This window comes from Aotus nancymaae, unplaced genomic scaffold (assembly GCF_030222135.1).
Source record: "Aotus nancymaae isolate 86718 unplaced genomic scaffold, 86718_ANA_hifiasm-v0.15.2.pri h1tg000102l, whole genome shotgun sequence".
In the NCBI taxonomy this organism is placed as follows: domain Eukaryota; kingdom Metazoa; phylum Chordata; class Mammalia; order Primates; family Aotidae; genus Aotus; species Aotus nancymaae.
This window is the reverse complement of record NW_026988517.1, coordinates 1796449-1822303: the sequence shown is the minus strand read 5'-3', so window position 1 is coordinate 1822303 and position 25855 is coordinate 1796449. Positions and strand designations below refer to the sequence as shown.

Below are 25855 nucleotides of genomic sequence, written 5' to 3'. Positions count from 1 at the left end.
AGGTGTCAGGGGGGGCCTCTGCTGTGGAGGGGACGAGGCAGGTGCAGGGGCCGGCAGGTTCTGGGGTGGGGCAGGAAGGCCGTTTTTGCCCTTGCTGTCCCGTGCATCTGTGCTGGGTGGAGCTCCACGGGGCTTCAGGGGCTCGCGCAGGCCTTTGTGTAGCTCTCCACAGGGATGGCTTCTCAGCCCAGAACGTTGTCTGGTTGGGTGTGATGGGCCCACGCAGTGAGAGGCTGGGCGGGCCTTCCTAGGGTCCTTCCTGGAGGCTTCCGACTGGGACCTTCCCCATGGGGCCGTCTCCAGGGACTTGGACCCTGTGAGCTGGCCCCAGGCGGCCTCCATGTGGGGCCATGAGCCCATGTCACTTGGCCTAATGGGACCCTGTACAGTCAGCATTTGGGGTGGCAGACAGGAAGCCCGGCTCCAGTAGGGAGGGTCAGGGTGAAACCCTCAGTGTTCACCGGCTGCCTCGGTGCCCTCAGCCGCCACTGGTGGCCGGCAGTGTCTGTGTTACAGTTGTACACGGTGACCTGCCCCATGCCATGTGTGCTCGTTCCCTTTGTATCTACCTGGCTTCAGATGTGTGCAGGCTCCTTTATCCTGCAGCGTGTTTTACCACAGGGGCTCCAAGCAAGGAGCAGGCTCCTTCCTTTACGCTCCAGCATGTTTTACCACCAGGGCTCCAAGCAGGGTGCACATTCCTTCATCCTCCAGCATATTTTACCAAGGGGGCACTGAGCAGGGTGCAGGCTTGCCTGGAGTTGGCCCTTTCTCTGCTGGTCTCTGGAGGAAAGGATGGTTGCTCAGGCATTCACGCATGCCCTCGGCGACAGGCTGGTTCCCCTGACGGATTGCTGCGTTTCTCTCAGTCTCAGTAGGATGGCTGGCAGGCTTCCCCAAGCGCTGGCAGATGACGTGGTCGGGTCTGTGCTGGAGTACTTCAGGTGTGTGAGAAGAGCAGGGAGGTGTGTGGGCCCAACTCTGAGCTGGGAAGCCCTGGCTTTCCTTATATCCTTTCACGCTTTCTTTTCGTTGAGCTGTTTGTCAGAACTCCAAAAGCTCTTTTTTTCCACTGTTTTGAAGTTAAACGTGAGAACTCTTGTTACTTCTGGTATGTTGCTTTTATCAACTCCATTCTATTTAAAAAACTTAAGGATAAAGAGACATCAGTTTAAATATGTACCCATGTAGGAGTTTATTCTGAAAGGAGATTCTCTGTCGAATGGGTTGGAGCTGCTCCGAGAACTTTCTGTGGGTGTATGTCCTGGCCTGCCCCTCACCTGCATGTTAGCCACCTGTGTCCCCCAGACCTTAAAGTGAGGCTGGTGTGACTGAGGCCTGAGTTTGAAATTGCATTTCCTTTGAATGAAATGGGAGGCTTTGAGAGGCCAAAGTGGGAGGACTGCTTGAGCCTGTGAATTCGAGACCAGCCTGGGTAACAAAGTGAGGCCCTGTCTCCAAAAATTAAAAAAATTAGCTGGATGTGGTCCCAGCTACTCGGGAGGCTGAGGTGGGAGGATCACTTGAGGCCAGGAGTTAGAGGCATCATTAGGCCATGATGGTGCCACTGCTGCACTCCATCCTGGGCAGCAGAGTGAGACCCGGTCTCAAAAAAAAAGTTGAGTTTCCACAGCCGCAAGTGCTGCGCTGTGTCAGCCTTTCCGGGAGTTCCGGGGTTTGGGGCTGCCATGGCTTGTGTGTGGTAGGGGTGTGGACTGCGGTATGCAGGCGGCAGGGCCTCGGGTTTCTGGCCCGGTGTGCTCACACGTGACCTCCTAGGGAGTCTTCCTTCTGCTTGTGTGAATGTCTCCCCTAGTTTGAGAAGCAGAGGGTTGAGAAAGGCGTCTGCATGCTCAGGACCCCAGGTGTGCGATCGTCCCTCATTAGCCCAGGTGCCGGGGAGAAAGGTGTGGTGTCAGCACTTCGGAGGCCCTGGCTCTTGCTGCCTGTCAGTCACAGGGACAGCTCCGCAGCAGCCCACAAAGTCTTATTTTCCTTCTGGAGCAGATTTCTTGTGCATTTAGCCTCCAGCCTGCTCAGTAACAATTTTGGGAGCACAGGAAACAGTGTGTCAGATATGGGTCATCTTTTTCAGAGCAGTGCGCCTGTATGAGAAGCATTCTTCCAGTGGCAACATTCCTAGGGGAACACATGCTGTGCAGCTGTTTTAACAGTGACCACTTGATGGGAGGCAGGGGTTGGGGGGTGGTGAGTGCTCGGCTTCTCTGTGTGCGACCTCCTGCCTTGTTTCAGGCGTGTCCCTGAAGCTCCGTTCTGGTGGGCTTGGTGGGTGAATGTCCTCACCTGCAGACTTCATGGCAGTGTGGTGGGCTCTGAGGTGGGCCCTGGGCCTGCCTGCGTCTGTCTGGACTTGGCCTCTCTTCTGGCCACCAGGCCCGCCTGTCCCTTAGGCCTGGAGTGTCTCCCTCAGCTCACTGCCCACCCCTCCTCCCACATGTGCAGCCTCTCCTGACTATGTGTACCTTACTCCAGCTCACCGTCTTGGTCTAGTTTCATTTGTCCTGGCTGGTTTCATCTTCAGGTGTTTCTTTACCTTTAGTTTTGTTATTTTACTGTGCTCATTCCGTTTTCGTAGCTAGATTCTGGGACGGGATGGCCTTTTTACTCTTGACTTCTCAGGGCCTTCATCCCAAAGTAGCTGAAGGGCCGTGGCCCTGAGTCCTTATGGGATACAGCTCTGGACTGCACCTGTCTTCCCTTCCACTGCGTGCTCAGTGTGTGGTTGTCGACCGTGCATGAAAAGGCACAGCCTCAGAGCAGGATGTCTGCAGAACCGGGAAGCCAGGACTTGCTGGGTATGGGGCGGCCTGCATCCCTGTATGGTGGCTGCTCCAATCTCGTCCTTCCCTGGGACATGTGGTGAGCTGCCAGCCTCTTCTGAAACAGCCTGGAGAAAGGGCATTCATTACATTAACTGTAAGAACACCCAGCACCCAGGAGGGTTAACTTACTCCCTGCTCCATTCCTGGGCTAGGTTATGCAGTGAATGGAGCTCTACCCATTCCCAGGGGTCCAGGACCTGTGTGGCTGGTGTGGCCGTCCCCTAAGTGTGCACAACTCATGCAGGACCTGGGGCTTCTCCCCAGTCCCATAGCATTACCCAGGACCCAGGGAGTAGTGCCAGACCCCAGCTGTGGCAGAAGTGGGGTGCCTGGGAGAGGAGTGTGTCTGTGTCTTTGCCAACCCCATTGGGTTCTTCTGTGAGCAAACCGACTGAACCTGTGCTTGGGCCCGGCTGTGGGTCCTGCTGACTTGATTTGCCTAGAGCATCTTCTGGACACTGGGTATGGGATGTCTGGGAGGCGTGGCATTATGCTGTGCCTGTGTCAGCAGGAGACTAATCACATGCGCTCCTTTCTGTTCCAGCCTTAAACTTTCATTGAGGTTTTTGACTAGGCGATATTTTTATTCAAAATTCAAACCGAAGGGAAGAAGACAGAGAGCCTCCCCAGACCCTGGAGCCTGCCCTCCCCTCCCAGGTGACTGCAGGCACCCATTCCTCATCCCTCTGGGGACTGATTCAATGTGACCAGATGGATACAAAGGTTTTCTTGTCTTGTTTCGTTTTTAGAGATGAGGTCTTGCTTTGTGCTCAGGGACCATCATGGCTCACTGCAGCCTCTACCTCCTGGGCTCAAGTGATCTTCCTGCCTCAGCCTCTGAGTGGCTAAGACTCCAGGTGTGCGCAGCCACGCCCGGCTAATTATTTTATTTTATTTTTGTAGAGATGGGGTCTTGCTTTGTTGCCCAGACTGGTCTTGAACTCCTGGCCTCAAATGTTCATCTTGCCTCGGTCTCCCAAAGTGCTGGGACTACAGGCGTGAACCCTGTACCTGGCTAAAATTGTTTATTTCGTTTTACAGAGATAGCGACTACTTGTCACACTGTTCTACCAAACGCATCTTTGAGGTCATTTTACATTAGTTTCGTGCTTTTCCCCTTGCACTTGATGATCTGAGACCCATGTCCCCGTGACACTCTTTGCCCCCTTCTCTCTCTCTCCAGCTTGCCCACCGCACCCACTCATGGCTTCCACGGTTTTCTGTTCTCTCTCCTCCCCTGAGACCAGGAGTGCCTCAGGCTTGGATCTGAGGGCAGGAATGTGCCCCCGGCTGCCTAGCTTCCGCCCGCACCCCTGGCATCCAAGGACAGGGCCCCCTCTCAGGTTCGACACATGCCGTGGTGGTGCTGGGTGTCTTGAGCCAGCCTCATGGGCAGACGGCACCCCCTGAACCATGCTGCCCTCACCACTGTGCCACAGTGGACACACATCTGATTAGAAGTACACGGCCTGACAGGCATTTGTTTTAGTATATTTCAGTCACATTAACAATGATACTTTATCAAGTTCATTCAGATGTTACTCTGTGAAAAGTGTGAAGCATCTTTCTCCAATTAAAACCCTAGAGGACACAAGTGCTGATGTGAATATATGCACGGGTTTACTGAGCCTCTGGGCAGACACTCAATGAAACATCTGGAACTGAGAAAGAGTGTAGTTATGATCCAGTCACTCGGTGACGATGAGCTCCCAGGGGCAGTTGGTGTCCATCTCAGCCCTGCTCCTGCAGCTGGGCACGCAGGAGGTGAGGCAGCCGCCTGGTGACAGGCACTCGCCGACTTTCCTCAGTGTTCCTGTGTTTGTCGATTTCCAGCTGGTCAGTTTAGTTGGTTTTCCTAAACATTTCTTCACTGTCAAATCAATTTAATTAGATTCAGTGAAAGCCCTGTCGCTTGCTGGCTTTTTGCCATAGCTTCAGTAGAGCTTCTGAACCACCCCAGCGAAATTATGAAATATAAAATATGGCCAGGTGCGGTGGCTCATGTCTGTAATCCAAGCACTTTGGGAAGCCAGGCGGGCGGATCACCTGACATCGGAAGTTTGAGACCAGCCCTACCAACATGGAGAAACCCCGTCGCTACTGAAAATACAAAATTAGCTGGGCATGGTGGTGCATGCCTGTAATCATAACTACTTGGGAGGCTGAGGCAGGAGAATTGCTTAAACCTGGGTGGCAGAGGTTGCGGTGAGCTGAGATCACGCCACTGCACTCCAGCCTGGGCAACAAGAGCGAAACTCTGTCTCAAAAAAATAAATAAATACATAAAATAACTTAGAGCTTGATCGATTGGCATTGCATTAGTTTGTTAAAAGTTCATATTTCAAATACTGTGAAAAATCTTGAAATGCCAGTTCATTATTTTAGTTATTAATTTTGAATTTGATGCCTAAACAGTGGGGTGTCATTTAGAGGAGGTCTCCCTGCTCCCGTTTCTACTGACATACGCTTCATGTGCTGTTTTCAGTGCCACACTTCTCTGAAGTGTCTTGCTTTTCCTGGGAGCACAGGTGTTGCCCGTACTTGGCGCGACACTGCTGTGGTGGGAACCCCACCTGGGAAGGCGCGACGGGCCGGTCTCTTTGTTTGGGGACTGACCATGACTTTTCCTCACTCTCGGGAGATCTGAAGAGAGGCACTGGGGAGCACAGCTGCTGTCTTTGTACTCAGTCGCAGTGTGTTATTTCTTCAGCCAACTGATCATTTATTTTATTTTTTTAGAGACAGAGTCATTGCCCAGGCTGGAGTGCAGTGGCATGATCTCGGCTCACTGTAACCTCTGCCTCCCAAGGTCAAGCGATTCTCCTGCCTCGGCCTCCCGAGTAGCTGGGATTACAGGTGTGAGCCACCACACCCAGCTTTGATACTTTAGAAACTTACTAACAGGTTTTAGTGTGCTTCACAGGCGCAGGATGTGGACTTGCCAGCCTGTGATCCTTGCTACACTGTGGGCTTTGAACCAAAAGCTGACACGGGAGCTCTGATCTCAGGGTCTTTGTTGTTCTTAGTTTCCAGGAGACCGACAAGGCCTGGCACGGGGGATGTCTGCCGCTGGCGGAGCTGGGCAGGAAAGGCCTGTTGCTGCCGTCTCGACTCGCGGATGGTGAATAGCTGAAGCACGGTCCGTTGCGTCGCCAAGGCTGTCCGTGGCAGGCTGTGGCTTCTTGTCTGAACCCACCTCCACACTGTAGCCCTGCTGCGAGCATGCACAGAAGAGCTTGAGATCGGGGTCTGTCCACCTTTTTCTCACATTGGCCTTCGTCATCGTGTGATTGCCTCGTTTTTCTGGTGTGAAATTTTAATGCCACAGGTTACCCTGTGTGCTCGGTTTTGGAGGGCCACGAATCATCGTAACGTCTGATTTTCTTACTCCTCAGAACCGGTTTTCATTCTTGAGGGGCATTGTTGCCCCTTAAGGACACATGCAGTGGCACCTGCTTGAGTTGTAGAACCAGGTACCCCAGCAGCATCTTGGGTCACCCGGAATGATGCAGTACTCCCTGGAGATGAGGCTCAGGCCAGCATGGAGTCAGGGCAGGAACTGGGGTGGAAGGCTGGGGAGCTCTGCGGTGGCCCGCAGTGGGGTGGGGAAAGAGGGCATGGCACGGCGGGTGCAGAGGCACTGCCCAGACCAGCTGTTGTGCTGGGGCCTCACGCAGCCCTGTCTGTGTTTGGTGGGAGGGTCCCTGGGTGTGGCTGGTAGTGCCCTCTGGGGGGCGGGAAGGAATGGATGTCTGTACAGGAGAGAGGGGGCCCATCCTGAGAGGGCCCCACCACAGACACTGTGCATCCCAGGAATAGAGGGGGCCCATCCTGAGAGGCCCCACCACAGACACTGCGCACCCCGGGAATAGAGGGGACCCATCCTGAGAGGCCCCCACCATAGATACTGCGCACCCCGGGAGTAGAGGGGACCCATCCTGAGAGGCCCCGCCACAGACACTGCGCACTCCGGGAGGGTCTGGGCCTATCCAGACATCTGTCCAGAATAGACACCTGAGATGCGGCGGCCTTGCACCTTCCCAGGGCAGAGCTGTGGTGGCATCTGAAGTGACGGCTTTGCACTTGGCATTGTGATGTATGGGGAGAGCTTTTAGAGCCTGCAGTTCTTTTTTTAATGTTTCTGCTTATTTTTTTTTAGAGTTTTTAAATTTTTAGACCTCTTTTTTGAGATCTAATTTACATGCTATAAAATTTATTCGTTTAAGTCTACAGTTACGTGGTTTCTGTGTATTTACAGAGGTGTGCAACCATTGCCATAATTTAATTTCTGAACATTTTCATTGCCTCCTAAATAAATCCTGTGTTTAAGAGCTGTCACTCTCCACTCTCCCCAGCACCCCGCCCTGGCAACCAGGTCTCCAGTGTCTCTGTGAATTTGTCTTTTGTAGACATTTCATAAAAGTGGAACCTGCAGCGTGTGATCTCTGGTGTCTGAATTCTTCCCCTGCATGTAATGGTTTTAGTTCCTCTGTGTCATAGCTGTTGGAGTGCCTCCTTCCTTCCTGGGGCAGAGCCTCGTCCTGTGTGTAAATTTGTGAATGTGCTGCACGCCACGCTTTATCCTCTTCATCAGCTGATGGGACACCTGGGTTGTTCCACCTTTCACTGTTGTAATAATGCTGCCATGAACATTTGTGTGCACGTTTTTGAATGGATGTGTGTTTTCATTTCCTTTGGGTATAGACCTAGAAGTAACTCCATGTTTAACTTTTTAAGAAACTGCCAAACTTTTTCCAAAATGATTGCACCATTTTACAGTCCTGCCTGCAGTGTATGAGGGTTCTGTTGCTCTGCATCCTCACCAACACTTGTTTTTAACTTTAAAAAAATGTTTTGATGGGTTTCACTTTGTTGCCCCAGCTGGAGTGCAGGGATGCAATCTCTGCTTGCTGTAGTCTCCACGTCGCAGGCCCAGGCGATCTCCCACCTCAGCCTCCTGAGCAGCTGGGGCCACCGATGCTCACCACCACGCCCGGGTAATGTTTTGTTGTTTTGTTAGAGACAAGGCTTCACCACATTGCTCAGGCTGGTCTTGAACTCCTCAGCTCAAGCGACCCACCTGCCTTGGCCTCCTGAAGTGTCGGAACTCTGCTTCTTTAAAAAAAGAAAAACCAAAAAAGCCAAAACCACCCCGGTGAGTGTGCAGTGCCACCGCATCATGTTTTCGGGTTTCTTCTCCCCGATGGCTAATAACACTGAGCATTTTCTGTGTTTGCTGCCTGTTTGTATATCTTCTTTGGGGAAATGTCTATTCAAGTTTTTACTCATTTAAAAAGTTGACTTTTTTATTGTTGTAAGTAAGAGGTTTTCATGTATTCTGAATATTAGTCTCTTATTGGATATATGATTTGCAGATGTTTTCTTGCATTCTGTGGTTGCCTTTTCACTTTCTATTGATTGATTGATTGACAGAGTCTTGCTTGTTGCCCAGGCTAGTGTGCAGTGGCACCATCACAGCTTACTGCCACCTTGAACTCCTGGGCTGAAGCCATATTCCCACCTTAGCTTCCCAAGTGTTGGGACTACAGGACTCATCACCACGCCTGGATAATTTTTTCCCTTTTTTTGAGACAGGATCTCACTCTCATCGCCCAGGCTGGAGTGCAGTGGCGTGATCTCGGCTCACTGCAGCCTCTACCTCTCGGGCTCAAGTGGTCTGCCTACCTCAGCCCCACAAGTAGCTGGGGCTACAGGTGCATGCCACCGTGCCCAGCTAGTTTTTGTATTTTTTGTAGAGATGGGGTTTTCCCATGTTGTCCAGGCTGGTCTTGAACTCCTGAGCTCAAGTGCCATCTGCCTCAGCCTCCCAAAGTGCTAGGATTACAGACGTGAGCCACGGTGCCTGGCCTTCGTTCCTGGCTAATTAAATTTTTTTTTGTAGAGATGAGGTCTTACTGTGTTGCCCAGGCTGGTCTTGAACTCCTGGCCTCAAGTGATCCTCCTGTCTCAGCCTCCCAAAGTGGTGGGATTACAGGCTGTGCCTGGTGTGTTTTCAGTTTCTTTGATAGTGACATTTGACCCAGGTTTTAGATTTTAATTAAGTCCAGCTCATCAGTCTTTTATTTCTGTGTTTCTGGTGTCATAGCTAAGAAATCACTGCCTCCCCCAAAGTAATGAAGTTGTACTCCTGTGGTTTTCTTTAACCTTTTGTTCCATCCCAAGTAAGTGACTGGTAATGTGCATTTGTCACGCTGGATGTGTGTGCGGACGTGTGAGAATGTGTGGCCCGGATGGCCGTGGGGTGCCAGCTCCAGGTTAACTTGAAGGAGACGAGAGACTCCTGGCTCGGTGTGTGTGTGTTTTCTGTCATGTCTTATGGCAGCATTTACTGACCCCAGGCAGCTGGAGAGAGAGGATGCTTCCTGTCATAAACCAAAGGGTCAAGCTGTTGTTCAGAAACTGATACATGGTGTGGATACGCTGGCCTGTAACCTTCGCTTGGTCGGCAGGCCCCGCCTCCTCCCTGGCGGGGCCTCCATGTGAGCTGAACCCTCCTCCCTGGCGGGGCTCTCCATGTGAGCCGAACCCTCCTCCCTGTGGGTGCCCTCCGTGTGAGCCAAACCCTCTTCCCTGGCAGGGCCTCCATGTGAGCGGAACCCTCCTCCCTGGGGTGCCCTCCATGTGAGCCAAACCCTCCTCCCCAGGGGTGCCCTCCGTGTGAGCCGAACCCTCCTCCCCGGGCGTGCCCTCCATGTGAGCCGAACCCCCCTCCCTGGCGGGGCTCTCCGTGTGAGCCGAACTCTCCTCCCTGGCGGGGCTCTCCATGTGAGCCGAACCCTCCTCCCTGGGGGTGCCCTCCATGTGAGCTGAACCCTCCTCCCTGGCGGGGCTCTCCATGTGAGCTGAACCCTGTTTGCAGCCTCCATTCGGTACCTGGTGGGACATGGAGCAGCTGTGCTGTCTCGGGGCATGGCAAGGGTTATTTCAGGCACAGTGAAAGAGATCCTGTCTTGGAGCTGACTTGGGAGGTGACCGGGCTGACATTTGTTGAGTGTTTGCAGCATACTTTCCGTTTTTGGTTTAGACCTCACACTGTTCCTCTGAGAGCCGTCTGATTTGTTTGGGGAGTTGGGGAGAGATAGCATGGGGAGAAATGCCACATATAGGTGAAGGGGAGGAAGGCAGCAAATCACACTGCCACGTATGCACCTATGCAACAATCTTGCATGTTCTTCACATGTACCCCAAAACCTAAAATGCAATTAAAAAAAAAAAAAAAAGCTATAGCTGCGAGCCAGGTGCAGTGGTGGTGCCTGTAGGCCTAGTCTCTTGGGAGGCCAAGACAGCAGGAGGATCACTTGAGCCTAGGAGTTTGAGACCAGCCTGGACAATGTAGTGAGACCCCATGTCTAAACAAACAGACACACAAATACTGCAGCTGTGGGAGCCAGGAGGTCTTTTTGGAGTCATAGCTCAGGCTCAGCCCTTCGGCCTCCTCCATGTTGCATGACTAACCAGTCCCTGCACCTCCTGTCACATTGGAGAGTTACTCTGGTTCTCTGTCAGTTTAGTTTGAAAAGTGAAAACAGGCTGGGCATGGTGGCTCACACCTGTAATCCCAGCACTTGGGGAGGCTGAGGCGGGGAGATCACTTGAGGCCAGGAGTTTGAGACCAGCCTGGCTAACACGGTGAACACCTGTCTCTACTAAAAACAGAAAATTAGCTGGGAGTGGTGGTGTACGCCTGTAATCCTAGCTACTTGGGAGGCTGAGGCAGAAGAATCACTTGAACCTGAGAGGTGGAGATTGCAGTGAGTCAAGATTGCACCACTGCACTCCAGCCTGGGTGACAGAGCGAGACCCTGTCTCAAAAAAAAAAAAAAGCAAAAACAAATGCTTGGCAAAGAAATGTTCCAGAGAGACAATATAGAGGAGCATGTTTGATGACGAAAACTTCTGTCTGACTCGGAGGAAACGTAGAGCTTCGCTGGTGGTGCTAACGGAGGAGGAGGCAGAACTGAGGAAGTCAGGTGGGCAGGCAGTGATGTGCTGCTTGCCTTGAAGGCACGCTGGGTCTTTTTGTCCTTAGTCCTCTGAATGGGGGACTCTGCTCACTGAGCAGGGGCACTCAGGAAAGAAGCATCACATTTTCTCTAGGTTACTTTTTAGGGAATCCTGCTGCTTCCTCTGTACACATACAGTGCACACACACAGACATACAGTCCCCATCTGTTGTGCTGTAAGCCTATTTCTTGGTCTCCGACTCTGTGCACAGCATCACACTCAGCTAATTTTTTAAAGAATTTGAAAGAAGTCAGGGCAACAAAGTGAGATCCTGTTTCTGCAAAAATTTTTTTAAAAAAGTAGTCGGGTGCAGTGGAGCATGCCTGTTATCCCAGCTACTCAGGAGGCTCAGGTGGGAGAATTGCCTGAGCGCGGGAGGTTGAGGCTGCCCTGAGTCGCAGTGGCACCGCTGCATTCAAGCGGTCTTCCTGCCTAGGTCTGTGGACAGTGGCCAGGTTCTTTTCTGTTACCCAGGCTGCAGTGCAATGGCGCGATCTCGGCTCACCGCAACCTCTGCCTCCTGGGTTCAAGCAATTCTCCTGCCTCAGGCTCCCGTGTAGCTGGAATTACAGGCGTGAGCCACCGCGCCAGGAAGATTTTTTTTTGTTGTTTTTTTTTTGAGACGCAGTTTCGCTCTTGTTATGCAGGCTGGAGTGCAATGGCACGATCTCGCCTCAACGCAAACTCCGCCTCCTGGGTTCAAGCAATTCTCCTGCCTTAGCCTCCCGAGTAGCTGGAATTAACAGGCGTCAGCCACCGCGCCAGGAAGATTTTTTTTTCTTTTTTGAGACAGAGTTTCGCTCTTGTTACCCAGGCTGCACTGCATTGGCGGGATCTCGGCTCACCGCAACCTGTGCCTCCTGGGTTCAAGCAGTTCTCCTGCCTCAGGCTCCCGAGTAGCTGGAATTACAGGCGTGAGCCACCGCGCCAGGAAGATTTTTTTTTTTTTTCTTTTGAGACGCAGTTTCACTCTTGTTACCCAGCCTGCAGTGCAATGGAGCGATCTCGCCTCACCGCAACCTCCACCTCCTGGGTTCAAGCAATTCTCCTGCCTCAGCCTCCCGAGTAGTTGGAATTACAGGCGTGAGCCACCACGCTCGGATGATTTTTTTTTTTTGAGACGGAGTTTCTCTCTTGTTTCCCAGGCTGGAGTGCAATGGCACGATCTCGGCTCACCGCAACCTCTGCATCCTGAGTTCAGGCATTTCTCCTGCCTCAGCCTCCCGAGTAGCTGGGATTACAGGCACGTGCCACCATGCCCAGCTAATTTTTTTGTATTTTTAGTAGAGTCAGGCTTTCACTATGTTGACCAGGATGGTCTCGATCTCTTGACCTCATGATCCACCCGCCTTAGCCTACAAAACTGCTGGGATTGCAGGCGTGAGCCACCGCGCCCGGATGATACTTTTTTCTTTTTTTTTTTGAGACGGAGTTTCACTCTTGCTACCCAGGCTAGAGTGAAAAGGCGCGATATCGGCACACCGCAACCTCCGCCTCCTGGGTTCAAGGACTCAGCCTCCCATGTAACTGGAATTACATGCGTGAGCCATCGCTCCAGGAAGATTTTTTTTTTTTTTCTTTTGAGACGAAGTTTCGCTCTTGTTACCCAGGCTGCAGTGCAATGGCTGGATTTCGGCTCACCGCAACCTCCGCCTCCTGGGTTCAAGCAATTCTGCCTCAGTCTCCCGAGTAGCTGGAATTACAGGCGTGAGCCACCGCGCCCGCATGATTTTTTTTTTTTTTTGAGACAGAGTTTCGCTCTTGTTCCCCAGGCTGCAGTGCAATGGCGCGATCTCGGCTCACCGCAACCTCCTCCTCCTGGGTTCAAGGAATTCTCCTGCCTCAGCCTCCCATGTAGCTGGAATTACAGGCGTGAGCCACCGCGACCGGATGAATTTTTTTTTTTCTTTTGAGACGCAGTTTCGCTCTTGTTACCCAGGCTGCAGTGCAATAGCTCGATCTCGCCTCAACGCAAACTCCGCCTCCTGGGTTCAAGCAATTCTACTGCCTCAGCCTCCCGAGTAGTTGGAATTACAGGCGTGAGCCACCGCGACCGGATGATTTTTTTTTTAGACGGAGTTTCGCTCTTGTTACCCAGGCTGGAGTGCAATGGCAGGATCTCGCCTCAACGCAAACTCCGCCTCCTGGGTTCAAGCAATTCTCCTGCCTCAGACTCCTGAGTAGTTGGGATTATAAGCACGCGCCACCATGCCCAGATAATTTTTTGTGTTTTTAGTAGAGACGGGCTTTCCCCATGTTGACAAGGATGGTCTCGATCTCTTGACCTCGTGATCCACCCGCCTCAGCCTCCCAAAGTGCTGGGATTACAGGCGTGAGCCGCCGCACCCGGCAGATTTTCTTTTTTTTAAAAAGATGGGGTTTCACCAAGACGGCCAGGCTGATCTGTAACTATTGACCTCAGGTGATCCACCCACTTCGGCCTCCCAAAGTGCTAGGATTACTGGCGTGAGCCACAGCGCCCGGCCCAATCTCTCTGATTTTTAAAAATAAAGTTGGCCGGGCATGGTGACTCATGCCTGTAATCCAAGCACTTTGGAGACCAAGGTGGGCGGATCACCTGAAGTTGTGGGTTCAAGACCAGCCTGACCAACACGATGAAACCTCGTCTTTTAAATAAAATAAAAAATAAATTAAAAAATAAATAAAGTTTAGGCTGGGTGTGAGGGCTCACGCCCATTATACATGCACTTTGGGAGACTGAGGTGAGTGGAACACCTGAGGTCAGCAGTTGGAAAGCAGCCTGGCCAACATGATGAAACCCGTCTCCTAAAAATACAAAAAAAATTGTTGAGCATGGTGGCGAGGATCTGTAATCTCAGCTCCTCAGAAGGCTGAGGGAAGAGAATCATTTGAACCGGGGAGGCAGAGTTTGCAGTGAGCCAAGATCCTGAAACCGTACTGCAGCCTAGGCAACAAGAACAAAACTCTGTCTCAAAAGTAAATAAAAAAAGAAATAATTAAATAATAAAGCTTAGACTGGGCACAGTGGCTCACCCCTGTGATCCCAGCATTTTGGGAGACTTAGAAAGGAAGATCGTTTGAGGCTAGGAGTCTGAAACCAGCCAGGGTGACAGAACAAGATCCCGTCTCTACAAAACTAGCTGGGTGTGGTGCTGTGCACCTGTAGTCCTAGCGACTCAGGAAGCTAAGGTGGGAGGATTGCTTAAGACCTAGAAGAGGGAGGCTGCAGTAAGCTACGATTGCACCACTGGACTCCAGCCTGAGGGACAGAGCAAGATCATTTCTGTAAAAAAAAAATAAACAAATATAATCTTCCTTTTTTTGAGACAGACTCTTGCTCTGTCACCCAGGCTGGAGTGCAGTGGCGTGATCTTGGCTCACTGCAACCTCCGCCATGTGGGTTCAAGTGATCCTCCTGCCTCACCCTCCTGAGTAGCTGGGATTACAGATGCACACCACCATATCTGGTTAATTTTTGCATTTTAGGAGGGACAGGCTTTCACTGTGTTGGTCATGCTGGCCTTGAACTGCTGACCTCGTCATCCACCCGTCTCTGCCTCCCAAAGTGTTGGGATTACAGGCATGACCTACTGCGCCGGGCCATAAGCTGAAATTTTCAGAAGGTTTGTAGATTAAAAGATTTACAGGGCTGGCCATGGAGGCTTTTGCCTATAATCCCAGCACTTTGTGAGGCACAGGCAGGTGGATCACCTGAGGTCAGGGGTTCAAGACCAGACGGCCAACGTGGTGAAACCTGGTCTCTAATAAAAATACAAAAATTGGCCAGGCCTAGTGACTCACACCTGTAATCCAAGCTCTTTGGAGGTCAAGGCAGGTGGATCACCTGAGGTCGGGAGTTCAAGACCAGCCTGACCAACATGGTGAAACCTGGTCTTAAAAAAAAAAAAACAAAAACACAAAAATTAACTTGGACATGGTGGCTGACACCTGTAATCCTGGCACTTTGGAAGGCTGAGGTGGGCAGATGATGAGGCCAGAGGTTCGAGACTAGCCTGACCAACATAGTGAAACCCATTCTTTGTAAAAAATAATAATAATAATAATGAAATAAAATAATTTAAAAAATTACCTGGACATGTGCTCGCTTCAGCAGCACATACACTAAGATTGGAAAGATACAGAGAAGATTAGCATGGCCCCTGCACAAGGATGACATGCCAATTCATGAAGAGTTCCATATTTTTTTTGTTTTTCTTAAAAATCAAATATAAATAAATTTAAAGTGAAAGTTAAAAAAAAAAGAAAATTAGCTGGGCACAGTGGTGGACACCTGTAAACCCAGCTACTTGGGAAGCTGAGGCAGGAGAATCACTTAAACCAAGGAGGCAGAAGTTGCAATGAGCCAAGATCGCACCATTCCACTCCAGCCTGGGTGACAAGAAGGAAACTGTATCTCATAAAAAGGTGGGTCAGCGGGGATTTATCCAGCACCTCGTTTTTACAATTGTAGACACTGATCCCTCTGATTTTTTTTTTTTTTTTTTTTTTTTTTTTTTTTTGAGAAGGTGCTTTGCTCGTATTACCGAACCTGGAGTGCAATGGCATGATCTCGGCTCACCGCAACCTCCACGTCATGGGTTCAGGCAATTCTCCTGCCTGAGCCACTGCGCCCGGCAGATTTTTTTTTTTCTTTTTTGAGAAGGAATTTCGCTCTTGTTACCCAGGCTGGAGTGCAATGGCACCATCTCGGCTCACCACAACCTCCGCCTCCTGGGTTCAGGCAATTCTCCTGCCTCAGCCTGCAGAGTAAATGGGATTACAGACACACACCACCATGCCCAGCTAATTTTTTGTATTCTTAGTAGAGACGGGGTTTCACCATGTTGACTAGGATGTTTTCGATTTCTTGACGTCGTGATCGACCCGCCTTAGCCTCCAAAAGTGCTGGGATTACAGGCGTCAGCCACCGCGCCCAGAAGATTTTTTTTTTTTTTGAAACGGAGTTTCGCTCTTGTTCCCCAGGCTGCAGTGCAATGGCGCGATCTCGGCTCACCGCAACCTCCGCCTCCTGGGTTCAAGCAATTCTCCTGCCTCAGCTTCCCGAGTAGCTGGAATTACAGGCGTGAGCCACCGCGCCCGCATGATTTTTTTTTTTTTGAAATGGAGTTTCGCTCTTGTTACCCAGGCTGCAGTGCAATGGCACGATCTCGGCTCACCGCAACCTCCGCCTCCTGGGTTCAAGGAATTCTCCTGCTTCAGCCTCCCATGTAGCTGGAATTACACGCGTGAGCCACCGCGACCGGATGATTTTTTTTTTTTCTTTTGAGACTCAGTTTCGCTCTTGTTACCCAGGCTGCAGTGCAATAGCTCGATCTCGCCTCAACGCAACCTCCGCCTCCTGGGTTCAAGCAATTCTCCTGCCTCAGACTCCTGAGTAGTTGGGATTATAAGCACGCGCCACCATGCCCAGATAATTTTTTGTGTTTTTAGTAGAGACGGGCTTTCCCCATGTTGACGAGGATGGTCTCGATCTCTTGACCTCGTGATCCACCCGCCTCAGCCTCCCAAAGTGCTGGGATTACAGGCGTGAGCCGCCGCACCCGGCAGATTTTCTTTTTTTAAAAAAGATGGGGTTTCACCATGACGGCCAGGCTGATCTGTAACTGTTGACCTCAGGTGATCCACCCACTTCGGCCTCCCAAAGTGCTAAGATTACTGGCGTGAGCCACAGCGCCCGGCCCAATCTCTCTGATTTTTAAAAATAAAGTTGGTCGGGCATGGTGACTCATGCCTGTAATCCAAGCACTTTGGAGACCAAGGTGGGCGGATCACCTGAGGTTGTGGGTTCAAGACCAGCCTGACCAACACGATGAAACCTCGTCTTTTAAATAAAATAATAAATAAATTAAAAAATAAATAAAGTTTAGGCTGGGTGTGAGGGCTCACGCCCATTATACATGCACTTTGGGAGACTGAGGTGAGTGGAACACCTGAGGTCAGCAGTTGGAAAGCAGCCTGGCCAACATGATGAAACCCGTCTCTTCTAAAAATACAAAAAAATTTGTTGAGCATGGTGGCGAGGACCTGTAATCTCAGCTCCTCAGAAGGCTGAGGGAAGAGAATCACTTGAACCTGGGAGGCAGAGTTTGCAGTGAGCCAAGATCCTGAAACCGTACTGCAGCCTAGGCAACAAGAACAAAACTCTGTCTCAAAAGTAAATAAAAAAGTAATAATTAAATAATAAAGTTTAGACCGGGCACAGTGGCTCACCCTTGTAATCCCAGCATTTTGGGAGACTGAGAAAGGAAGATCATTTGAGGCTAGGAGTTTGAAACCAGCCAGGGTGACAGAACAAGATCTCATCTCTACAAAAATTTAGCTGGGCGTGGTGCTGTGCACCTGTAGTCCTAGCTACTCAGGAAGCTGAGGTGGGAGGATTTCTTAAGACCTAGAAGTGGGAGGCTGCAGTAAGCTACGATTGCACCACTGTACTGCAGCCTGAGGGACAGAGCAAGATCATTTGTGTAAAAAAAAAAAAAATAAACAAATAGCTTTTTTTTGAGACAGACTCTTGCTCTGTCACCCAGGCTGGAGTGCAGTGGCACGATCTTGGCTCACTGCAACCTCTGCCATGTCTGTTCAAGTGATCCTCCTGCCTCACCCTCCTGAGTAGCTGGGATTACAGATGCACACCACCATATCTGGCTAATTTTTGTATTTTAGTAGAGACAGGCTTTCACCGTGTTGGTCAGGCTGGCCTTGAACTGCTGACCTCATGATCCACCCGTCTCTGCCTCCCAACGTGTTGGGATTACAGGCATGACCCACTGCGCCGGGCCATAATCTGAATTTTTCAGATGGTTTTTAGATTAAAAGATTTACAGGGCTGGGCATGGAGGCTCTTGCCTATAATCCCAGCACTTTGTGAGGCACAGGCGGGTGGATCACCTGAGGTGTGGGTTTTATGACCAGCCAGTCAATGTGGTGAAACCTGGTCTCTAATAAAAATACAAATATTGGCTAGGCCTAGTGACTCATGCCTGTAATGCAAGCTCTTTGGAGGCCAAGGCAGGTGGATCACCTGAGGTCGGGAGTTCAAGACCAGCCTGACCAACATGGTGAAACCTCGACTTTGAAAAAAAAAAAAAAAAAAAAACACAAAAATTAAGTTGGACACGGTGGCCCACACCTGTAATCCTGCCACTTTGTAAGGCTGAGGTGGGCGGATCATGAGGCCAGTGGTTCGAAACTAGTCTGACCAACATAGTGAAACCCATTTTCTGTACAAAAAACAAAATAAAATAAATAAATAATTACCTGGGCATGTGCTTGCTTCGGCAGCACATACACTAAGATTCGAATGATACAGAGAAGATTAGCATAGCCCCTGCGCAAGGATGATGTAGAAATTCATGAAACGTTCCATATTTTTTTTGTTTTTACAAATCAATTGAAAATAAATTTAAATTTAAAGTTAAAAAAGAAAATTAGCTGGGCACAGTGGTGGACACCTGTAAACCCAGCTACTTGGGAGCCTGAGGCAGGAGGATCGCTTGAACCAAAGAGGCAGATGTTGCAATGAGCCAAGATCTCACCATTGCACTCTTTCTCTCTCACTTTCTTCTTGCATCTTTCTTTCTCTTTTTTCTCCTTCCTTCCTCTTTGTTTCCTTCTTTTTCTCTCCTTCCTTCCTTCTTCCTCCCTTACCTCTATCTCTCTTTCTTTATTTCCAGACAGAGTCTTGCTCTGTTGCCCAGGCTGGAGTGCAGTGGCATGATCTTGGTCCTCTGCAACCTCTGCCTCCTGGGTTCAAGCCATTCTCCTGCTTCAGCCTCCCGAGTAACTAGGATTCCAGGCGTGCACCACCATGCCCAGGTAATTTTTGTATTTTTAGTAGAGATGAGGTTTCACCATGGTAGCCAGGCTGGTCTTGAACTCTTGACCTCAACTTATCCACCTGCCTCGGGCTCTCAAAATGCTGGGAATACAGGCGTGAGCCACCACACCCAGTCTGTTCTTTATTTTTAAGATGCATTAGTGCTGATGTTGTCACTGCCCTTGATGTTCGCCTCTTCCCACCAGTGTGTTTAAAATCATGCTTCAATGGAGGATGGCACACAGAAAGCCCTGATAAATGGGACACTTTCTTCCAATAGCCCTCTCTTGATGGTTGATTCAATTTTAAGTAGATTGTGGAAGAGAAATACTGGCTGGAAAAAATTCTTTAACATATCTGCCACTTCCCAACAAAAGAGAAAGGAACTGTTTCTTTGCTTTAAACTAGATCACATTTTCTTTATCCAGTCCACTGCTGAGGAGCACCTTGGTTGATTCCATGTCTTTGCTATTGTGAACAGTGTTGCACTGAACATCTGAGTGCATGTGTCTTTTTGGCAGAACAATTTATTTTTCTCTGGGTGTATATGCAGCAATGAGATTGCTAGGTTGAATGGTAGTAGGACATAGGAATCTTTTGATTTCTATTTGGAAATGTGTTTCCTGATATAAAGAAACAAATTGAAGATGATGTAATTGGAATGGATAGGCCCACCCTTTGATATCACTTGGGCTGCAGTCCAATTCTTTGAGGAATTACAAACAACTGCCCTTGTCTTAAAATTGAGACTTTACAAAAACAAAAATATGACTCTGGAAGCAATTCAAAACTGATCCATCTTACTTACCAACACCCAAACCTCCTCTATTCACCTGGAGATGCATCAGGTACTGTAAAGTCAGGACACTGGAAATGTAGCCATCCTGCATTTTTTTTTTTTTTTTTAAGACAGAGTGTCTCTCTGTTGCCCAGGCTGGAGTGCAGTGGTGCAATCTCAGCTCACTGCAACCTCTGCCTCCCAGGTTCAAGCGATTTTCCTACCTCAACCTTTCAAGTAGCTGGGACTACAGGTGCATGCCACCACAGCCGGCTAATTTTTGTATTTTCAGTAGAGTCGGGATTTCATGGTGTTAGCAAGGATGATCTCGATCTCCTGACCATGCAATTCACCCTCCTTGGCCTCCCAAAGTGCTGGGATTACAAGCGTGAGCCACCACACCTGGCCGCCATCCTGCATTTAAGAGAAGAGGAAAGTTTAAATAGTTATAACCTAAACCTCCACCATAGGCAAATGTGCTTCAGAACTCTTTCTTTTTGCCTTTTTTGTTCTTTGTTTCCCATAGGTTATTGGGGTACAGGAGGTGTTTGGTTACATGCGTAAGTTCTTTAGTGGTGACTTGTGAGATTTTGGTGCAGCCATCACCTGAGCAGTATACACTGTACCCTACATGTCGTCTTTTATCTCTCGCTCCCTCCAGTCCTTCCTGCCAAGTCCCCAAAGTCTACTGTATCATTCTTATGCCTTTGTGTCCTCCTAGCTTAGCTCCCACGTCAGTGAGAACATATGGTGTTTGGTTTTACATTCCTGCAGAACTCTTATTTTATTTTATTTTTGAGACAGAGTCTCACCCTGTTGCCCAGGCTGGAGTGCAGTGGCATGATTTCAGCTCACTGCAACCTCCACCTGCCAGGTTCAAGTGATTCTCCTGCCTCAGCCTCCTGAGTAGCTGGGACTACAGGTATGCACCACCACGCCCAACTAATTTTCGTATTTTTAGGAGAGACCGGGTTTCACTATGTTGGCCAGGATGGTCTCCATCTTTTGACCTCATGATCTGCCTGCCTCAGCCTTCCAAAGTGTTAGGATTACAGGCATGAGCCACTGTGCCCAGTCTAGAACTCTTTGTTCAAGAAAGCTTCCATGTTTTCTCGGTGCCACTGAGGTGTAAATCTTCCACTTTGTTTTCTCTTGGACCCAATTCCTGGCCAGTTATTTTGTAGAATGTCTTTCTGTTTGGGTCTGCATAAAGTTTCCTCATGGTTAGATAGCTGTGTTTTCATAGCATCTTATTAGATGATACGTGATCTCAATTTGTTCAGTTACCGGTGATGTTTTCTTTAATCATTTGATTATCTCTGCCAGGCTTGTCCACTTAAATTTACTCATTTTTAACTTTGTAATAAATATTTTATGGGTAGAGACTTTGACAACATGTTAATAATGTGTTCCCCCTTGAACTTCTCCACCTCCTGTGTTCAAGTGATTCTCCTGCTTCAGTCTCCTGAGCAGCTGGGATTACAGGTGCCCACCACCATGCCTGGCTAATTTTTGTATTTTCAGTAGAGACGGGGTTTCACCATGTTGGCCAGGCTGGTCTCGAACTCCTGATATCAGGTGATGTGACCGCCTCAGCCTCCTGAAGTGCTGAGATTACACGCATGAGCCACCGTATCCAGCTGTTTGTTCATTTTCATTGCTAAGTAGTACTCTGGTATGGATGTAAGACAGATTGTTTAATCATTCACCTATTGAAGGAAATTTTGGTTGTTTCCAGTTTTGAGCTATTACTAATAAAGTTGCTATGAACATTCGGATCTTGTGAGAACATTTTTTCATTGTTTAAATAAGTGCTGAGAAATATGATTGCTGGATTATATGGTGAGTGCATGTTCAGTTTTTATTTTTTTTATTATTATTTTTGAGACAGGATCTCACTGTTGCCTCGGCTTGAGTGCAGTGGTGTGATTTCAGCTCACTGCAGCCTCAACTTCCTAGGCTCAAGCAATCCTTCCACTGCAGCCTCTGAGTAGCTGGGACCATAGGCACGTGCCACCACACCCAGTTAATTATTTTTATTTATATTTTTTGTAGAGACAGGATTTTGCCATGTTGCTGAGGCTGGTCTTGAACTCCTGAGCTCAAGAGCTCTGCCCACCTTGATTATAGGTGTAAGCCATTGCTCCTGGACTGTATGTTCAGTTTTTGTTTTATTTTATTTTTTTTTTTTGGGATGGAGTCTCACTCTGTTTCCCAAGCTGAAGTGCAGTGGCATGATCTCAGCTCACTGCAACCTTCACCTCCCAGTTCAAGTGATTCTCCTGCTTCAGTCTCCCAAGTATCTGGGATTATAGGCATGTGCTACCACACCCAGCTAATTTTTATATTTTTAGTAGAAACAGGGTTTCACCATGTTGGCCAGGGTGGTCTTGAACTCCTGACCTCAAGTGATCCACTCGTCTTGGCCTCCCAAAGTGCTGGGATTCCAGGCGTGAGCCACCATGCCTGGCCTGTATGTTCAATTTTTAAATTGAACTATTTCTGGAGTGGGCATACCATTTAGCCATCTCATCAGCAATGTATGAGAAATGTAATTTAACTGCATGCTTGCTTCCATTTGGTGTTTAAACTAATTTTTATTTTAGTTGTTTTAAGACATGTGTAATGATATCCCAGCTTGGTTTTAATTTGTATTTCCTTGATGGCTAGTGATGCTGAACATCTTTTCATGGTCTTATTTGCTATTGTATATCTTCTTCACTGGTATATCTCTTCATGTTTTACTTTTGATAAATTAAAATTATAATTTTTATCTTTCATGAATTATTCATTTTGTGTTGCATCACTGTATTCTATATATATTTTTTCTGTGCTAATATCTTTCTCCTCTTGTTCAGGCTCATCATTGATGAGAATGTTAGAGTCTTTGGTATTGTTTCATACATTCCTGAGGTTATGCTTTATTTTTTAATCCACTTTTCCCCTTTGTTGTTCATATTAGATTACTTTTATTGCTCTATCTTCTAGTTTCCTGATTTTTCAATTTTGATATACATTCAGTTATTGAGCCTCTCCAGGGATTTTTTTATTTCTGTTATTTTAGATTTCATTTCTATAATTTTCCATTTGGTTCTTTTTTTATAGCCACTAATTCTTTGCCAAGAATTAGTGTAATTTTTTCAAGTCTTTGTTGTCACCTAATGGAGCATGGTTATAATAATTGCTTTAAAGTGTTTTTCTAATAATTTCACATTATCTTGTGATTCCCATCTGTTGATTGCATTTTCCACTGAGAGCTCCCTCTACTCTGTGGTGTTCCTCACACACAGCAATTCTTAGGGTCACACTTTCCTGGTGTCCTAGTTAGGAAGCTGGTACTTTGTTTCTGTGCTGCTGCACACTTCCTATAACAGTGTCCACTTCAGGGCAAAGCAGCAAGAAATTGAGGCTGTGGGGCTGCTATCACCACTGTCACCACTTCAGGAGTCCAGATTTGTTATGGGGGTTCACCAGAACTAGGGTTGGGAGACTCAACAGAGTTCCATAGTATAGGGACTCTTGTAGGTTCTCTGTCTAGGGTAAGAGTATGTGTTTTTATTTTTTTCTCCCCCTTGGAGCCTTTCCCATATGTGTCTGTTCACAAGTTCAGGATTTTGGTTGTCCCAAATTCTATGTAAGGCAATATGAGAGGAACCAAATTTTAAGAAAAAACGAAAACAATTTACTGCCATCTGGGTTATTTTCTGAGTTTGATTTCTCTGTCTAGTCTCTCTGCTTCTATTTACTTCTCAGCATTCTTCAATAACCTTTTCTCTATACTATTTTAAGGGATGTTAGTTGCAGTAAGTGGGAGATAGGGTGGGATGGGGTTAATTCATCCTAACTGGAACCAGAACCTTAAATCTTGGTTTTGAAGTATAAAGGTCATGGTCCAGATATAAGGCAGAATAATTGAGAATAAGTTAATGGCTGGGCTCTGTGGCTCATGCCTGTAATCCTAGCACTTTGGGAGGCCGAGGTGGGTGGATCACCTGAGGTCAGGAGTTCAAGACCAGCCTGGCCATCATGGTGAAACCCCATCTTTATTTTAAAAAAAAAAAAAAAAAGTATAATAGTTATCAGATTTTTAAAAAATTACTCACTAGGAGTCTAGAAAAATTTGTCTAAAATACATATGGATGAGATTATTAGGAAAAACTGAATGGAAATAGTTTTAACAGGGGACCCTGTACCCATCTCTTCTCCTCTACCATGTTAACTCCAAGGTGAGGCTGGGACAACACAGCCCCAAATAGCAATTGGGATCTGAGTAGAGGCTAGTGATCCACTTCCATCTGAAGCCCTGGGTGATGAAAATCTTTCAGGGAATCTGTGCTATCATGGCATAAGAGTGGTAGAGTAGAGATGACAGGGAGTCATTGAGGCAGAGATAGTCTCACTGAGTTACAGTACTAGGGATGTCAGAGAACAGCTGAAGGTTCTCTGTATCTCTGAGAAAAAGGGGAGAGATGTCTCATGGTCAGGATGAGAGGTCATAGCAACAAAGGGCCTGTAGCCCTGGGGACAAGAGCCCAAATTCAAATGTGTGCATTTCAGTAGAGTTCAGCAGTGAGGTGAGGTGATGTGGAAGATTGCTCAGGACCATCCAACACTGAATGTCAGTGAGGGGAAGGATCAGACCTGTGTACAAATTTGGAAGCATTGAGTGTATAAATGGTATTTAAGCCATGAGCTTGGCTGAGGTGTGGGTGAGATGAGAAACTGGCAAAAACAGAGTCCAGGACACTGAAGTTCAGAGGATGGAAAGATGAGGAAGAAATGATAACAGAGACTGAGAAGGTTGGGCCTGAAAGGTGGAGAGGAGGCAAGACAAAGTGGTGAGGAAGGAATGAAGTACTGTGCCAAACACCACTGCTGGGGTTGGGCAGGAAGGGGTTTGCTTTGGTCTGGCTCTTAGATGTGGAAATGTGGAGCATGGAGGTCACAGAAGAAAAGTCAATGGAGTGGTGAGAACAGAGCCTGACTGCTGTGGATTTAAGGTGGGTGGAATGAAGAGTTGTGGACAGAAAGAATATACACTTGATCTTAGCCAAAGGCTGAGAAGCAATGACAGAAGACTGACAAAAATTTTGAAGAATTCTGATGTTAATAAGCAAAGATACAGAGCAGTACTTGGAAGAATTGATTTTTATTGCGTGGTAGCGATCTTAGCATGTTTGCATGTTCACTAAAGGATAGAAAACAGATAATCCTGCAAAGGGCACGAGATGCAGCCAGTGCAGCAGGAGGACGCTGTCTTTTGGTAGGCACGATGTGGGTCGATCCGTTGTGTCAGGAGGGTAGGCAGATGATCTGAGTAAAGATGAGGCAAGCCAGTCCATTTGGTGGAGGGATTCTTTGAAAGTTTTATTCTAACTGCCTCTGTTTATTCAGTGAAATATCAAGCCTTAGTTTTTGCATCTGTAAAATAAAACCTGTAATACCTACCTATTTTATTGGTTTGATGAGCATAACAGAGGATGCATTTAAACATATTTTGGAAATTCCAAGATATTGTACAAATATAATTGTTAGGGGCCTCAGTAAAGTTGTTCCTTCTCTTTAGATATGAATGTTTTCTCCCTGAGGTCCTCAGGATTCTGGAATGTTGATTTAGGAGGCATCAGCTCCTCACTGCCCTAGCCTGGCAATGACTCCTTTAGGGCAAATTCTCTTCCCTTATTTTTATACTGAAGGAATGGTAATCCTTAAGTCCTATTGCTAAATGAATTTTGATTGTGCCATTCTATGTTTTCAAATTAGACCTACAGGCTCTGATACCAGAGTAAACAGATTTTGCATTTCATATTTTCACATGGAGAAATATAATTTTACTCAAATGGAAGATGAAAGGAGCATGATTTAAATCTCAGATTGTATCAAAGAGATGAAAAGGAGAATTCTACCCAATGCCCTTAAAATCTGGGCAACTTTTCTTTCAATGGAGAAATGTAATTGTTAGTAGATGTTTGAGGATTTCTTTTAAATTTTCTTTGCTTAGTAGACACTAAATAGCATTAAAAGTTGAAAACCACTTGTCCCTATCAATTTATTACCTTTTGAACATTCTTTAGACAGAAATTGAAATTATGTTTTTTATTAATGTTAAGAAGGGAAACTAATTCAGATTAATAAGAAATTACAGAAATTAGCAAGAGAGAATTTCGGTGTCAGGAAAAAGTAAGTTATTTAAATTACCTTTGAGGCAATTATTTTCAAGATTTATAAATTACAATCAAATATTTGGGTCATGAAAGTTCTTTATGGAACTTTGAACAGCTTATTGCCACTAATTTTAATAAAGCTTTTTGACAGAGACAAAGAGGAAATGTTACCTGAAAACGCTGAATACTTTACTTATAACTTTGAAGCCACATTACCATAACCTTT

The 25855-nt window shown here is 47.7% G+C and overlaps 1 protein-coding gene and 2 non-coding genes across 6 annotated transcripts in view; all 3 read left to right on the top strand.

Annotated features, from left to right (window-relative positions):
• LOC110568922 (tubulin-specific chaperone D-like) overlaps positions 1-22254 on the top strand; it is a 73402-nt gene extending 51148 nt beyond the window's left edge. For all 4 annotated transcript variants that reach the window (XM_064370167.1, XM_064370164.1, XM_064370163.1 and 1 more), the window contains one exon: positions 5870-22254. In XM_064370167.1, coding sequence (XP_064226237.1) covers positions 5870-5972 — 103 coding nt within the window. In that variant the 3' untranslated portion in view covers positions 5973-22254. The remainder of the gene's footprint in view (positions 1-5869) is intronic.
• Positions 14949-15055, top strand: LOC135272054 (U6 spliceosomal RNA). The gene has a single exon (XR_010340161.1). It is a non-coding gene; the product is annotated as a U6 spliceosomal RNA (small nuclear RNA).
• LOC135272053 (U6 spliceosomal RNA) lies at positions 18137-18243 on the top strand. Its single transcript, XR_010340160.1, has one exon. It is a non-coding gene; the product is annotated as a U6 spliceosomal RNA (small nuclear RNA).
• Positions 22255-25855: the final 3601 nt, after the last annotated feature.